The sequence below is a fragment of the Triticum urartu genome, chromosome 2A, assembly GCF_056163025.1.
Source record: "Triticum urartu cultivar PI428250 chromosome 2A, HENAU_Tu73, whole genome shotgun sequence".
NCBI classification, from domain to species: domain Eukaryota; kingdom Viridiplantae; phylum Streptophyta; class Magnoliopsida; order Poales; family Poaceae; genus Triticum; species Triticum urartu.
In genome coordinates, this window is record NC_141874.1 from 592278182 (window position 1) to 592293124 (window position 14943).

Consider the following 14943-nt stretch of genomic DNA (forward strand, 5'->3'; position numbering starts at 1 on the left):
GGCATTAATAATAACTGTCATCAAAGGTTAAAAGTTCCAAAGATACAGCCCAGTCCCAACGTGACTAATGTGAAGTAGTACTAGCCGTAAAACAAATTTCCGAGTAACAGAAAGATGCCTGAAGAGTGAAAAACGAGATTGCGAAAAACTAGCCAAGGGATTTATACATCCCCGAACCAACTCCAAAAACAAGCCGAGATAGTAGGAGTACATCTGGTTATTGCCTCGCGCCAACCCTCGACGCACAAGTACACGATGGGACGGACGTCCAGCCAGAGATTCCGGAACGGCGCCGCCCCTGATCCGAGCCGGATCCCGGCCACCACAGAAGATTCACTCCGAGCGGGCCCCGTACTCCAGCCAAAGGAGCCAAAACAAAAACCATGGCCGCCGCACGATATTCCCGAACGAAATCCCAACCGTCCGCCTATTTCGCGTGGCCACTTTTCTCCGTGCCTCGCCCGTCTCCTATAAATCAGACGCCACCGATTGGTTCCCCCAGCCAGCCTCATCAGTCATCACGCCAATCCCGGCTTCCCGATTCCGATCGCTGAACGCCAACCACTTTCCTAAGAAGGGGGGCGCCGCGGAGATGTCGGCGACGTGCGCGGCGGACCTGGGGCCGCTGCTGGGGGCGGCGGCGGCGAACGCCACGGACTACCTGTGCAACAGGTTCGCCGACACCACGTCCGCGGTGGACTCCACCTACCTGCTCTTCTCGGCCTACCTCGTCTTCGCCATGCAGCTCGGCTTCGCCATGCTCTGCGCCGGCTCCGTCCGGGCCAAGAACACCATGAACATCATGCTCACCAACGTGCTCGACGCCGCCGCCGGCGCGCTCTTCTACTACCTCTTCGGCTTCGCCTTCGCCTTCGGGACGCCGTCGAACGGCTTCATCGGGAAGCACTTCTTCGGCCTCAAGGACATGCCGCAGACCGGCTTCGACTACAGCTTCTTCCTCTTCCAGTGGGCCTTCGCCATCGCCGCCGCCGGCATCACCTCCGGCTCCATCGCCGAGAGGACGCAGTTCGTCGCGTATCTCATCTACTCGGCCTTCCTTACGGGATTCGTCTACCCGGTCGTGTCCCACTGGATCTGGTCCGTCGACGGCTGGGCCTCCGCGGCCCGCACGTCCGGCCCGCTGCTCTTCAAGTCCGGCGTGATCGACTTCGCCGGCTCCGGCGTCGTGCACATGGTCGGCGGCATCGCCGGCTTCTGGGGCGCGCTCATCGAGGGCCCCCGCATCGGCCGGTTCGACCACGCCGGCCGCTCGGTGGCGCTCAAGGGCCACAGCGCGTCGCTCGTCGTGCTGGGGACCTTCCTGCTCTGGTTCGGCTGGTACGGGTTCAACCCGGGGTCCTTCGTCACCATCCTCAAGTCGTACGGCCCGCCCGGGAGCATCAACGGGCAGTGGTCGGGCGTGGGCCGCACCGCCGTGACGACGACGCTGGCGGGCAGCGTGGCGGCGCTCACGACGCTGTTCGGGAAGCGGCTCCAGACGGGGCACTGGAACGTGGTGGACGTCTGCAACGGCCTGCTCGGCGGGTTCGCGGCCATCACCGCCGGGTGCAGCGTGGTCGACCCGTGGGCCGCCGTCATCTGCGGCTTCGTCTCCGCCTGGGTGCTCATCGGGCTCAACGCGCTCGCCGGCCGCCTCAAGTACGACGACCCGCTGGAGGCGGCGCAGCTGCACGGCGGCTGCGGCGCGTGGGGGATCATCTTCACGGCGCTGTTCGCCAAGAAGCAGTACGTGGAGGAGATCTACGGCGCCGGCAGGCCGTACGGGCTGTTCCTGGGCGGCGGCGGGCGGCTGCTGGCGGCGCACATCGTGCAGATCCTCGTCATCGCCGGCTTCGTGAGCTGCACCATGGGCCCGCTCTTCTTGGCGCTCAAGAAGCTGGGCCTGCTCCGCATCTCGGCCGAGGACGAGATGGCCGGCATGGACCTGACCCGGCACGGCGGGTTCGCCTACGTCTACCACGACGACGACGAGCACGACAAGTCGGTCGGCGGCTTCATGCTCAGGTCGGCGCAGACCCGCGTCGAGCCGGCGGCGGCGGCGAACAGCCAGGTCTAACCAATCAAGCCGGACTACGTAACAAGAAATCCAGTGGAAATCGCCTTTCTGTTCTCGCGCGTCATATCTCATATGTGATCCGATCATGGGATCAATATTTCCGGTGCTGTTTGGGCCAATACTTTGGCGCTCTTGTGTTCGTTCACAAGATTGTAAAATTATTACACTAGGACGAGGTTATTTTTTTACCTTTTTTGTGTACATGCGTGCGTTTAGAGGAGATGTGTGGTGTGTGGATGGAATCTGCAGGGCTGGGGGTTTTTCTTTCTTGGTGATATCTTGTCATTTTTGTGGTGGAATTTTGTGATCATGAGGGTGTGGTCAAGATAGGTGGCTGCTCAAGGTTGAATTGTTGAGATTTGTCCTCTAGTACGGGCCACCCTCTCTATCAAAACTTTGGCGCGTTTTCTCGATCGAATGGCTTTTAGTTTTTCCGCTACGTATGTTCCCGACGCTCTATCGAGCTTCACACATATTTTTAGTGAAAGTTTTTCTAGTTTTCACTCTTCATTTTGATGCATGTTCCCTAAAAATAATAGGGGGTTGGTTCTCTGTGCACACTTATATTTAGTTTACACGGCTACACCTACAAACAAAACACCTCACAAGAGTACCCTACCTACTACTCCCTGTTTTAAATGAGCCGGCATAGACCAATATAGATTGGTCGTGTAGAGACGCAGCAATCACATTCAAACCTTCCTTCATTTTGGAGCCAGAAAAGAGGGATCAGAGGTACAAAACTGTGCTAGTAGTACAAGCTATAATTAACCTGGAGCATCATACTCCTGTTGGCAACCACTACTATTTCCTGTCTCCAATACTTGTGCTCGTATGCTAACTGAAAGCGGGCTCAATTATGCAGTACCAACAGCACACACCTCCCTTTCACTAATCCTGCCAAATAAGGCGCTTGGAGTTGGAAAGAGATTGGAGAGTGCTTGCGATGCGATGCGAGCGAGCTTCGTCTCACCAAGTTGCCGGGCCAGGACAACACAGGTCGCGCAGACGTCGCATAAACAAAGCATGCACTCCTATGTCACCGGGTGGACAGGGAGGAAAACATTAGATAACTGTCACAGTGTCGCTCTATCGAGATTCTCTAGGGCTAACGACCAAAGCCTGTGGATAAAACTCTGAATAACTTATTTTGAATAATATATAGGAGAAAGTTCTCTGGCACGTCTCATTATTACCGTAGCAAGGTGATTTTATCAGGCCGAAGACCTTGTATGAATTACCATAAACCCTTACAAACACCTTTTGCAATTTTTTTTTACAAAATACATCTAAATCCTTGAGGATGCCGAGATCACCTTCCTCCTGCATCCATGGGTGATCGCGCCATGTGGAAAGCTCGTTTCCACCTCTGGCTTCCATCTCAATAGAACAAACTTGTTTAAATCTAGGAGCTTGTAAAAGCAGCGGTTGAGAAGTCGACGATAAAAAGACGCCAGCAACCACGATCTACATAGCAAATCGCCATGTTGAAGAAGAAAAATTCAGATAGGGTATATAGAATGCTCCAGTTCCGCCTAGACAAAGTTGGGGAACACCACTATCACACACTTCCCGACGAGGCCAAGGCTAGCCCACCTTTGTCAGTCGGAAATGGTATCGGAGAATCAAGACGCACAACCACGTTGTCCGCTCCGCCGGACGACACTACCGAGATAAATCCGCACAAACTTTGCTAGACCCAAAAAATAGACCTAGGGATCCACCATCTTCCACTCACCTCCTAACAAGGTGAAGAAGCATCATCAAAACGAGGGAGGGGATATCTTATTCCACGCCGACATAGACCAACGTCTCCTCATCCATGAATGGAAACAAACCCTAACCTTACCACCACGGGGCCAAATCCCTGGCCCCCATAACCATCACCAAGCAATGGACGGAGGAAGAAGGGGCCCTCAGACTCGCCATGGAGTAGGGTAAATCAGCCGCCGCCACCGCCTGTTGCCTAGGTTAGGGAGCAAGAACGGAAATAATGCCTGTAGCTGGAAGATGATTTCCATATAGAATCACGGAATACTTAGTTAAATGTGTAACTTCTTTAGAACCACATTTGCAATACCAGTACTTCTTAAAATGTAAGGCATACGGTTATTGTCTTAAAATGAAGTATATTTCATTAAGTTGATAGAAAAAAATATGAATGACTATAGTTCGAAATCAATGTCGGTGAATCTGTCATGTAAAATATTTTTGTAGTACAATTATTTGGTATTCTAGATATTGATAACTTTTCCATGAATTTGGTCGAACTTGAAAAGTTTGATACTACAACATACAATTTACATGCCTTATGTTTTGGGGACAGAGTGAGTGTATATTAATATGCAATCCAAATAAATGCCCTTTGCTTTCTTCAACTTTATCAACATAGTTGTCCTTCTAACACTTTCAATGCATTATCAATCAACGTTTACCCACATAAAAAAATTCAACGTATTTCATATTTTGATCATTGCAAAAAAAGCAAATTAATTCCGTTTGTGCGTGCTTGCCTACTTTAGGAAAAATAGCAATTTACTTATTTTATGAAGAAAAAAGGGATATACAATTCCTAGGAAAAGGCAATATAGTCATTTCAGCCGAGAGCTGAGGCGTTACCGAACATGCCCTTAATTATTCTGACCAAATTTGAAAAGAAATCTAATTTGAAACAGTGTGCGTACAAAACATGAATATTTTGTTTCTAACTTTGGATACACGAATTTAGTATATTTTAAACATCATCTTTTTTTGGGTGGGGGAGGGGGCAGGCCTAATGGACTTAATGGAAGAAACATATATAAAATGTTTTCTTAAAACAAAGACCAAACGCTCATGTTGCTTTCCCTATGGAGGTTTTTTTTGCGGGAGCTCTATAGAGATGTTAACGCGTCGTATAAATTTGACAAGCCAAATCTAGGATAGAGCCCCATAAAAAGGGGCAGGCTGATTGAAACCCACCAAATTGCGACATACAATTTTTTTACCCAAATGATAAGTGATGTGGCACGAAGCACTCAAGCCATGATAATTTTTACAACTAAAATTATCATGCGGAACCCCCCCCCCCCCCCCCCCCCTCCAAAAAAAAGAAACTAAAAGTTGCCATCTAAAAAAAAAGTTGCCGTGCTTGACAATCATGTCATCCTCGCGTCACTAAATTTGCCATCAAAAACGTTCGGAATTGCCAAGTCCTAGGATAGAGTCCGATAAAAGGGGGCAAGAGGGCACCCACATTGCTATAGAATTTAACAATCCGAAAGCAGGACGATTGGAGAACGGCGACGAAAAAGTTAGCTGGCCCGCCGCTCCCCCGCCCCGCGCCGCGTGCCACTCCGGCCACGGCGGCCACCCACCAGCCTTCATGGCTAGGACCCGTAGACCGAGCTGTAGTAGGAGCGCCAGCCCGGCCTCGCCCGCTGCGTCCGGCTCCTGCATCCCCTCGCCCGGTGGTCTGCTGTATGCCCCGGACGCTTGCGGGCTCTCTCCGGCTAGCCGGCTGTCAGATCCGGGACTTCCGCCGCGTCTTCTGCTCCGGGGTGAGTCCTCCCAAGCCGCCCCTCCCTCCGGACCGGTAGATCTACTGCCTCCGCCCCCCTCTGGACCTCAGCGCCTTAAATCCATCGTCGTTGCGCCATCAAACCTTGCCATTTCCTCCCCTTTGGAGGAGGCGGGTGGTTGGGTCCAAGTTCAGTCGCGCAAAAACCGGCGACCGTGCAAGAAGCCGGCGGGCAACAGTACGCGCTCTGGGGCTCCTCGCTCGGACCGCGGGCGCGCCTCCATGCCTTCGCCTGGCCGCGAGGCCTTCTTAAGGCGCTTCCGTGGAAAGTGCTTCCGATGCCTGAGCAAGCACCACCGGCGCAAAGATTGCCCCGACCCGCTTCGATGCTTTTTCTATGAGCGCCAAGGCCACTTCGCAAAAGAGTGCCCCAGCCGCTCCCGCGGCCCAGGAGGGGCTACCCCGGCCGGATCCAAGCCGGCGCCAGCTCGGGTGCCGGTGCGAGATCGCCTCTGCTTCGACCACCCCCCGTCTCCGTCGGCCCCTCCTCCCCAAGCTCCGTCCATGGCTGGCTTCTCCCACGTCGATCCGGCGCGGCGGCCTCGCGAGAGCCACAAGATGGTGGTTGCCACGCCGGCCCTCGAGCACGCGGAGTACATCCTTCGGCAGCACGCGGTCACCCTCACGGCTGCAGATCGTGCCCACGCCATAAGCCCCATGGCGGTGGGGAAGGCCATCGAAGAGCAGCTCCGCACCTCGGCGCACCAGCTCCGCGTCACCGCCCACCATCCCGAGGCCTTCCTGGTGCACTTTGACCTGCCGGCGCACCGCGACAACGCTGTCCGCCGCGGCATCATCAAGGTGGACGGCTGCAAGTTCTTCGTCCGCGCCTGGAGCCCGGACGACCATGCGGCCATCCTGAAGCTGTCCCTCCACGTTCGTATCATCGTCGAGAACCTGCCTATGCAGTTCTGGAGCTTGGAGGAGGCAGACGACGCGTTCGGCGACTTCGGCTGCATCGACCGGCTCGATAGCCGCACGTATGAGCGTGGTCACACCAAGACGTTCACGTGCTGGCTGTGGTGCTGGGATGTGGCGCACATCCTGACTAAGCGGGCTCTGTGGGTGCTCAAGCGTGGTGCTGGTCGCGTCGACGAGATCATCGGCTTCTCCCCGCCGGATCGCAACGTCCCTCCCCCACCGGGCGTCCACCGCTACGACCTGCTGATCCACGTGGACCGCGTGGAGGACTGGAACCCGCTCTCGCCCCGCTCCTCGCACTCCGGGCAGGGCGGGCTCCCCTCCTCGGAAGACGAAGACACTCGCCCCCTCCCCCGCTCTGAGCCGGGCTCTTGGGCGGCTGGTGTGGAGGACGGGCAGAGCAGGACCCGTCGCTCCATGCCGCGCGTTTCCTCCTCCGGCTGCAGCAGCTTCCCCTCCCTCGGCGAGCGTTGCGACCACGACGGTGATGACCAAGGCAACCGTGGCCGGTCCTGGAAGGACGCTTTCCTCGGCCGTGGTCGGCAGCCCAGCGCCATGGCCCCGGCTGCGGAGGAGCCGCGTAGGAGGAGCAGGACCCCTGCCTCGCGTCGCCACCAGGGGTGCCGTGGCCGCTCTGTAGAGCGCGCTGCCCTGTCTCCTTCCCCGAAGACAGTGCTGCGTGCTACTCCCCCTTGCCGCTGCAGCCATGCCCCCCCCCCCCCCCGCCGCGGAGACTGACCCAATCACCGCATTTTTCTCCTTCTCCGACTCGGGACGCACCATCTCCCCACCACCCCGGTCAGACTGCATGCAACTGGAGTTCGAGAATGCAATGCTCGAAGCGCTCGCCTCCCCACTCTCCTTCAGCGACAACGAGGGACCGATCGAGCAGAAGTTGAAGGAAGACCACCTGTCGCTTGCCCTGCTGCCAGATGTCCTGCCCTGCATCAACCAGCCCACTCCTGCAGCTGTTCAGTTCCAAGTCGAGGCCGTCACGCAGAAGGTCAGCCATCTGCAGCTCCAGACAAGCCCAGACACAGATTCAGCATAGCCCCAGCCAGCCACTGTGGATGATGTGCAGCAACTCTTCAAGATGGCCAAAGCTCCCTTCCTCCCCACGCCAAAGCCTGCCCGCTCCTCCGCCCCGCCTAAATCACGAGCTTCTTCTGCCCCTTCAAGGCGTAGCGCTCGACAGGCTTCAGCTGCCTCCTCCGTGCCGGTCTCGCAGAGGGCGGCGATGAGGCTGGTGAAAGAGCTCGGCAAGATGGGGCCAAAAGATAAGATGACACCAGATGCTGCTGCTGCTCTGATCAAGAAGTTCAACGAGCCATTGACCGAGGAAGACATAGCCACCATTGCTCGCCTGACTAGTCTGAATGCTGAAGCTCTGAAGATCGCGGCCGGCATGCTCGGCCCTGATGGTGCGGCCAATGCGGCCCAGTAGTTCTCCATGTTTTATGTAGCTTGTAGGCTTCGTCGACGGCTGGCCCTTCGCCAGTTCGAGCTAGGTTTCCCTTTCATGTGTAGTTCTAGGATCATGTTGCGAGTTAGACGACGACGGGGTTTTGGGCCTGTTGGTGGCCGCCGTCGTCCCTTGGACCGAATGGTGGTGTGTTGTATCCTTTGGTTTAGTAATGTTAGTCGACGGAGCAAATCTTTGTGTCCAAATGAGTAGAAACCATGGCTTCATTATGTCTTGGAACGTTAGAGGGCTAAATGCGCCTGCCAAGCAGGAGGCAGTTTGTGAAACCACCACTGCTCACAGAGCTGCCATCCTGACGCTGCAAGAAACAAAAATAGATGTTTGGTCTTCAGAAATTGCGCGCGAAGTAGGGGGTCAGCTACTACAGGGCTGTGTGGTTCTTCCGGCCCTGGGGACGAGGGGTGGTGCTGCAATTTTCTGGAACAAAGATATAGTTAGCATCGAGTCTCACTCCATTGGCAGATTCACCATCACAGCAAAAGTAACTGAACTTAGCAACAATGTCCAGTACTGGCTGACAACGGCGTACGGGCCAACTGAAGATGCCACTAGGGACGAGTTTTTCCTTGAGATGGCCAGCATTACACCTCCAGCGGGAGAGCCGTGGCTGATCACTGGAGATTTCAACATGATATATGAAGCTAGAGACAAGAGCAACTCAAATCTCAACAGGAGGCTTATGGGAAGGTTCAGAAAAGCTCTAGATTTCGCGGGCTTAAAGGAAATCAAATGCCACAACAGAAGATTCACTTGGAGCAACGAAAGAGAAAGCCCAACCTTCTGCAGCATCGATAAGTTCTTCTGCAATGTAGATTGGGAGGCTCTGCACACTGGATATATGCTGAATGCAGCATCCACGTCTTTCTCGGATCACTGCCCGCTGCTCCTCTCCCCTTGTGTCAGCCCACCAAGACCTGCAAGATTCAAGTTTGAAAACCATTGGCCAAAGTTTCCACATTTCCAAGAAACGGTGATGCACGCATGGAACAGGCCAGTCTCCCATGAATGTCCTTACATCAGACTGAAGGTGAAACTGCAGAGAACTGCAAAGGATTTAAGGATCTGGAGTAAATCTCTCAGCAAGGCCAAGATGCAATTTCATATGGCAAATGAAATCATCCTAAGGCTGGACATAGCTCAAGAAAACGGGCAGCTCACACAGGAAGAATTTGCACTAAGGAAAATGCTCAAAACCAGAGTGCTTGGGCTTGCGGCAATTGAGAGGGCTAGAAGACGGCAAGCCTCTCGGGTGCTATGGATTAGGGCCGGAGATGCCAGCACAAAGTTTTTCCACGCAAAGTGCAACAACAGAAGGAGAAAAAACTATATCCATACTCTGCAAACTGCGGGAGGGGAGGTCTTATCCCAGCATCAGGAGAAAGCTCAAGAGATTTTTAGGCACTTTTCGAACCAGCTGGGCAAAAGGAAAAATAGGCCCCTCACAATCAACTGGGATCAACTACAATTACCTCAAGTGACAGGTGTGATTTTAGATAACCCGTTCTCAGAGGGAGAGGTTTGGGCAGCTGTTGTGAGCTCTCCGGCAGAAAAAGGCCCAGGCCCTGATGGATTCACTGGCCAGTTTTTTCGTTCGTGTTAGAGCATCATCAAGGATGATATCATGGCTGTCTTCTCCAAATTCTACAGGGCGATCAACACAAATTTTTCTGATTTGAACAAGGCCTTCATCACGTTGATCCCTAAAAAAGAAGGTGCACGTGAAGTGAAGCAGTTCAGACCCATCAGTTTGATGGGTTCAGTGGCGAAGATAGTTGGCAAAGTCCTATCTATGAGACTGGCCGCTGTCATCCCGCAAATCATATCCCCTGCACAATCAGCTTTCCAAAAGGGAAAATGCATTCACGACAGTTATCTCTACGTCCAAGGATGCGTAAAATCTCTCCATAGAAGAAACAAGCCTGCTCTGCTCTTCAAATTAGACATAGAGAAAGCGTTCGACTCCATCTCTTGGGATTACCTTCTCGAGCTGCTGTAGCGTTTAGGCTTCCCTGCAAGATGGAGAGACTGGATCTCCATACTTCTCTCCACGGCGACATCCTCCTGTCTGTTAAACGGCGATGCAGGGCAAGCCATAGTACACTTGCAGGGTTTGAGACAAGGCGATCCGCTCTCCCCTCTGCTGTTCATCATCGCCATCGACCCCCTCTACCGCCTCCTCGACGCTGCTGTAAACCTTGGCATCTTCTTTCCTCTGCCAGGAAGAGGTGCCAACATGAGGATTAGCCTCTATGCTGACGACGTTGTGATCTTCGCCAACCCAATCAAAGAGGAGGTCGACTCGCTCCTGCATCTTCTCGATCTATTCGGGGACGCCTCCGGTCTTCGTTTAAACCAAAGCAAATCCTCGGTGGCCCTAATTAGATGCAACAATATAGACACCGCTGACGTGCTGCATAGTTTCGGTGGCTCCGTAGTAGGATTCCCTATGACTTATCTAGGCCTCCCGATCTCCACTGGTAGAATTCGCTTAGTGCATCTGCAATTTCTCCTCGACAGGATTAGGGCTCGCCTCGCTGGTTGGAAGGGTAGGCTTATGAATCTTGCGGGTCGTAGAGTCCTCGTCCGTAGCGTACTGTCAGCACTTCCAACTTTTGCGCTGACTGTTATACGGCTCCCAAAAAAGCTTCTGAAGGAGATTGACAAGGCCAGGCGGCGCTTTCTCTGGGCGCAAGATGAAGAATTGTCAGGCGGAAAGTGCAAAGTTAACTGGAAAACAGTTTGCTCTCCCATCCAAAAGGGCGGGCTTGGCATTCAGGACCTCAACCTTTTCGGTAGAGCACTTCATCTTCGGTGGCTTTGGTTGGATTGGATGCAGCCGAACAGGCCTTGGAAAGCTTTCCCAATCCCGTGCGACAGCAGTGACAGGGCCCTCTTCACTCGAGCCACGAAAATTGCCATTGGAAACGGCAAATCAGCAAAATTCTGGACCTGCCACTGGCTGGGAGATGTACCTCTATGTCAATCCTTTCCTCTGCTGTTCAAGAGATCACGAATCAAGCTCAAAACAGTGGCTGAGGCACTACAGAACGATTGCTGGATCCGCAGTTTCGGCAATGGACGATATGAAGAAATCGTACATGATGTAGTCAGGCTGGCCCGCATGATCAGAGAGCACGGCGGGCTGAACAACGAGCATCGGGAAGATACGATCATCTGGACAGAAAATGGAAAGGGATCCTACTCCACAAGCTCAGCCTACAATGCCCAGTTTAAAAACATACCAAACAATGGAATGAAATCGGCCATTTGGAAGGTGTGGGCACCGAGCAAGATCAAAATCTTCTCCTGGCTGATTCACCATGATAAGGTTTGGTGTAACGACCGTCTGCAGCGTCGACAATGGCCAAATCCATACTTCTGTCAGTTTTGTCTCAAAAACCTTGAGTCCTCCGTGCATCTCTTCTGAAACTGCCCATTCACACAAGCAACTTGGGCTAAGGTGGCGGAATGGAATGGATGCTCATCGCTCGCCCCGCCTCTGCAAGATCGACGATGCACACCCTCGGCAGTCACGGCCATTCTCAACATAACAAGAGCAGAAAACAGGAGGGGCGTGAAGACTATGATCATGGCTACCACCTGGGCAATTTGGATGGAAAGAAATAATTGCACCTTCAGATCGAAGATAGCGGTGGTAAAGGACGTCATCGACGCCATTCGACGCATGATGGAGCACTGGCGGCTTGCCGGAGCAAAGTCAATCGAGCCCCCCTTCGGAGACCTGGTTGTGAGATAATCGCCTAGGGGTTTTCTAGACTGGGAGCTGCAGGCTAAAGGCCTGCCCTCTGATTGTATCTCTTTCCTTTTTTCTCTGATCGCTTGATCACACCTTGTCTTTCATATGCTCTCTTCTAAATCAATCAACGCCAGCCAAGCTGGATCTTTCAAAAAAAAAAATCAATCCGAAAGCAAACATTCTGGTACAGATAATGTATACATTGAACTGTCTTTGGGGTAAAAAAAAGCCGCTTTTGCACCGTTTTTCAAACCACGCACGGGTACGGAAAAGGACGCTCGCGGGCGCACTTCCCTCGACGCCGGAGCTCCTTTGGGTGATGTCACCAAGAGAGCCGCCGCACTAGCTCCTGCGCCTTTCCCGTCCGCGAGGGAGGCCGCCGTTCCGGCCAATCGGCGCGCGCCGTGGTGCGCTCGCATCGCCATCCAGACCTTCTTCTCCCTCTTCCCTTGGCGTAGCGTTCGGATCACAACTCGGAGCAGATGGCAACAGCACAAGGAGATGTTTATTACTAGCCGAAAAGGCCGTCGTGCGTGCGTGCATGCATGCCTTGGTGCACCCATCCCATGGCGCGTTTCGGTGCTTCACGGGGATCCCGTCCCGGGCCAGTCCGAAAGGCGACGGCGCGCACGCGACGCACCACGGGGTGGGTGGGCAGTAAAATAGGCCTCCGTTTTGCCTTTGTCTTTTTTCTTTCTTCCCGGGGAGCTGATCCTGTTGCGCCTTGCGCGTTGGTTGCTGACAGCCAGTCGGCGGCTGTGGTGTTGAGTTGGTGAGACCGTATTTTTCTTCTGGGGCTCCGGCGATTGGCCAAATCTATTCCATGCATGCATGCATGCTGCAGCGGTGGCCGATCGTTGGTTTGATAAGCTTTTTAAACTCACCGGCAAAATCTTGTCGTACGACAGCTCACGAAACGGGAGAACTGTGATGTTGGTGAGATTCTCGTTCAACGGGAAAATCTACTCTGCAGGCATTGGCCGTTGAAGCCACCTGGATGGAAATGTGGCGGAAACGGGTGGGTAGCACTAGTAGTAGAGTATATTGTACATTTGGACTGTTGTACCGTTGTACCGTGCGCTAATGTTATTGATAGCCTCACTGGATATTACTGTTCGTACACGATAAGGTTGGCTTCAGTAAACAACTCCTGTCTCCTGGCAATGGTGACTGAAATAAGCAGCGGGATGACACCCCGCGTGATAGGCGAGCACCTCGTGGTTGGACTCCCATGCATGTGGCGAGTGTACCCATCATGTCGTCCTCCATGCATGGAATCAAAGGTGTCAGATTTTTGGGATGAAGATAACACCGACTGCGTGGGAATCGGCGATGCATGCAGCACGAGCCCTTTGTTTAAAATTTCCTCTCTTTCTAGTGTAGCTGGACTGCTGGAGATCGTCTGACGTGCTGCTCGAAGGTTGGGAGGTCACATTAGTATGATACGCGCAGCCCAATGGGTGGTGAGTAGTAGTAGTTGGTACGTACACAAGCTAGCCGTGTGTTGGTTGATATCCTCATACTACGTACTACTAGGATGATCATGATATATGGATTATGCGCTCTCTAACTGAAGTGCAATCTTTTGCTTGGGAGGAAAGTGAGGCCAGCGGCAGCGGGTGTACTTTCCCAGATTCGCAGACATTGAACGAGTTTCGCGCTTTTCTGGTAAGAAATGCCGAGCTAGCAGGCAAAGATTGATCAAATGATCGATCACTGGAAATACATACGCAGGGGCACGAGAGTGTGGGGCCCTCGCCTGCCATGTCCCGCCGCCCGCTTGTTTTGCCTCACGATTCGCCTAGTAATTCAATCCTGCAAGAGGGCACATTAAAGAACCTCTCGAAAAGTTTGAAGTTTCAACAGTGGAACTTGCAGCTTTTGCATCTAAAGCTGTCAAGTTTCAACACGTTTCAGATATATAATATTAAACAATTTTTTTCCGTCGTTCGTGGACACAAAATAATAAATTTTTATCAACCACTCATACTAAGTTTCAAAATTGAAACTTAACATATTTTTAAAAGTCATTAAAACATATTCAAAATGGATCTGATTTAAAAACGATGGTCGCAAAAAACATGAATATGAAAACATAATTCAATCTAAAATTTTTGTTTAAAAGATATAAAACTTTAAAATCAAAAGCCAAAATAAATAGTTGGCACCATGGACATGCATGCTCCCGTCCTTGTGTGCCACAAATCCTCTCCCATGAAACTTGGTAGTACTTTACTCCCCAAAGTACCACAAAAATGCGCAGGTTCCCATGCAGTGGTTGGTGGCGATTGCCAAGATTCCAACTCGTCTCGCAAATTAGTTTTTTGTTTTCTAAACAGGCAGCAGGAACATACAGTTGTAAGTTGTGAATTTCTAAGTTGGAACTAGAGTATAAGCTTCAGTTTGTACTACTCCCTCTGTCTTACTATATGAAATATGTTTTTCTGAACACTATCTTACGTTAGGGAATCGCTAGAAGATAGCGGCCTGAAAATTAAAAAGCGCTAAGTCGATTCCCAACTCTCTATCTCAATGGTTTGTTTCTTTTGGAAAAGGAGGATGTACCCCCGGCCTCTGCATCTGGACGATACATGTTGTCATACTATTAATTATTCATAAAGACTATACAAGATGATACATCAATAAGCCTGAAGTCACCATTCTGACAACGCTGTTGCTACTCCTATCCCTTGATGAAGGTGTGCCGATGTTCGGGCCTAATACCAAACATAAATCGCACCAAAGCCCAACATCTAAATCCGGGTGTCCCATCTAAGTCTCTATCTGGATTGGGTCCCACACCGGTCTGGCACACTCCCAGTGAGCACCGCATGCTGCAAGGGCCGTCACCTCCATCTTTCATTGGTCCATCCTCAGAGCAGAACTGATGCATCGACCTTGCCAGGCCTCTCTGCCATCGACGCCACCATGACACCAGACAAGCTTCCTCCTCCTGCGTGAGTCCATCTGCGCGCATCAGATACCGAGTCTCCACCGCGCCATGGCGCGGAGACCCACCGTCAACGACACGGTTGATGCCACACCGCTCCGTCTACATGCCATCTCGCATCGACTCCGAATTACTAGCAACTCCACCACCCTGAGCAGTCCCCGGCCGACGTCTTCAGGAAGGAACACGACACCAA

General features: G+C 52.6%; 1 protein-coding gene and 1 pseudogene across 1 annotated transcript; both read left to right on the top strand.

The window, feature by feature from the left end:
• Positions 1 to 486: 486 nt before the first annotated feature.
• Positions 487 to 2433, top strand: AMT1;1 (ammonium transporter 1;1). Its single transcript, XM_048702341.2, has one exon. The coding sequence runs from the start codon at positions 593 to 595 to the stop codon at positions 2075 to 2077; it is 1485 nt and encodes a 494-aa protein (XP_048558298.1). The 5' UTR covers positions 487 to 592; the 3' UTR covers positions 2078 to 2433.
• A 3614-nt stretch (positions 2434 to 6047) lies between these two features.
• On the top strand, positions 6048 to 8001 carry LOC147986108 (uncharacterized; annotated as a pseudogene).
• The last annotated feature ends 6942 nt before the right edge of the window (positions 8002 to 14943 follow it).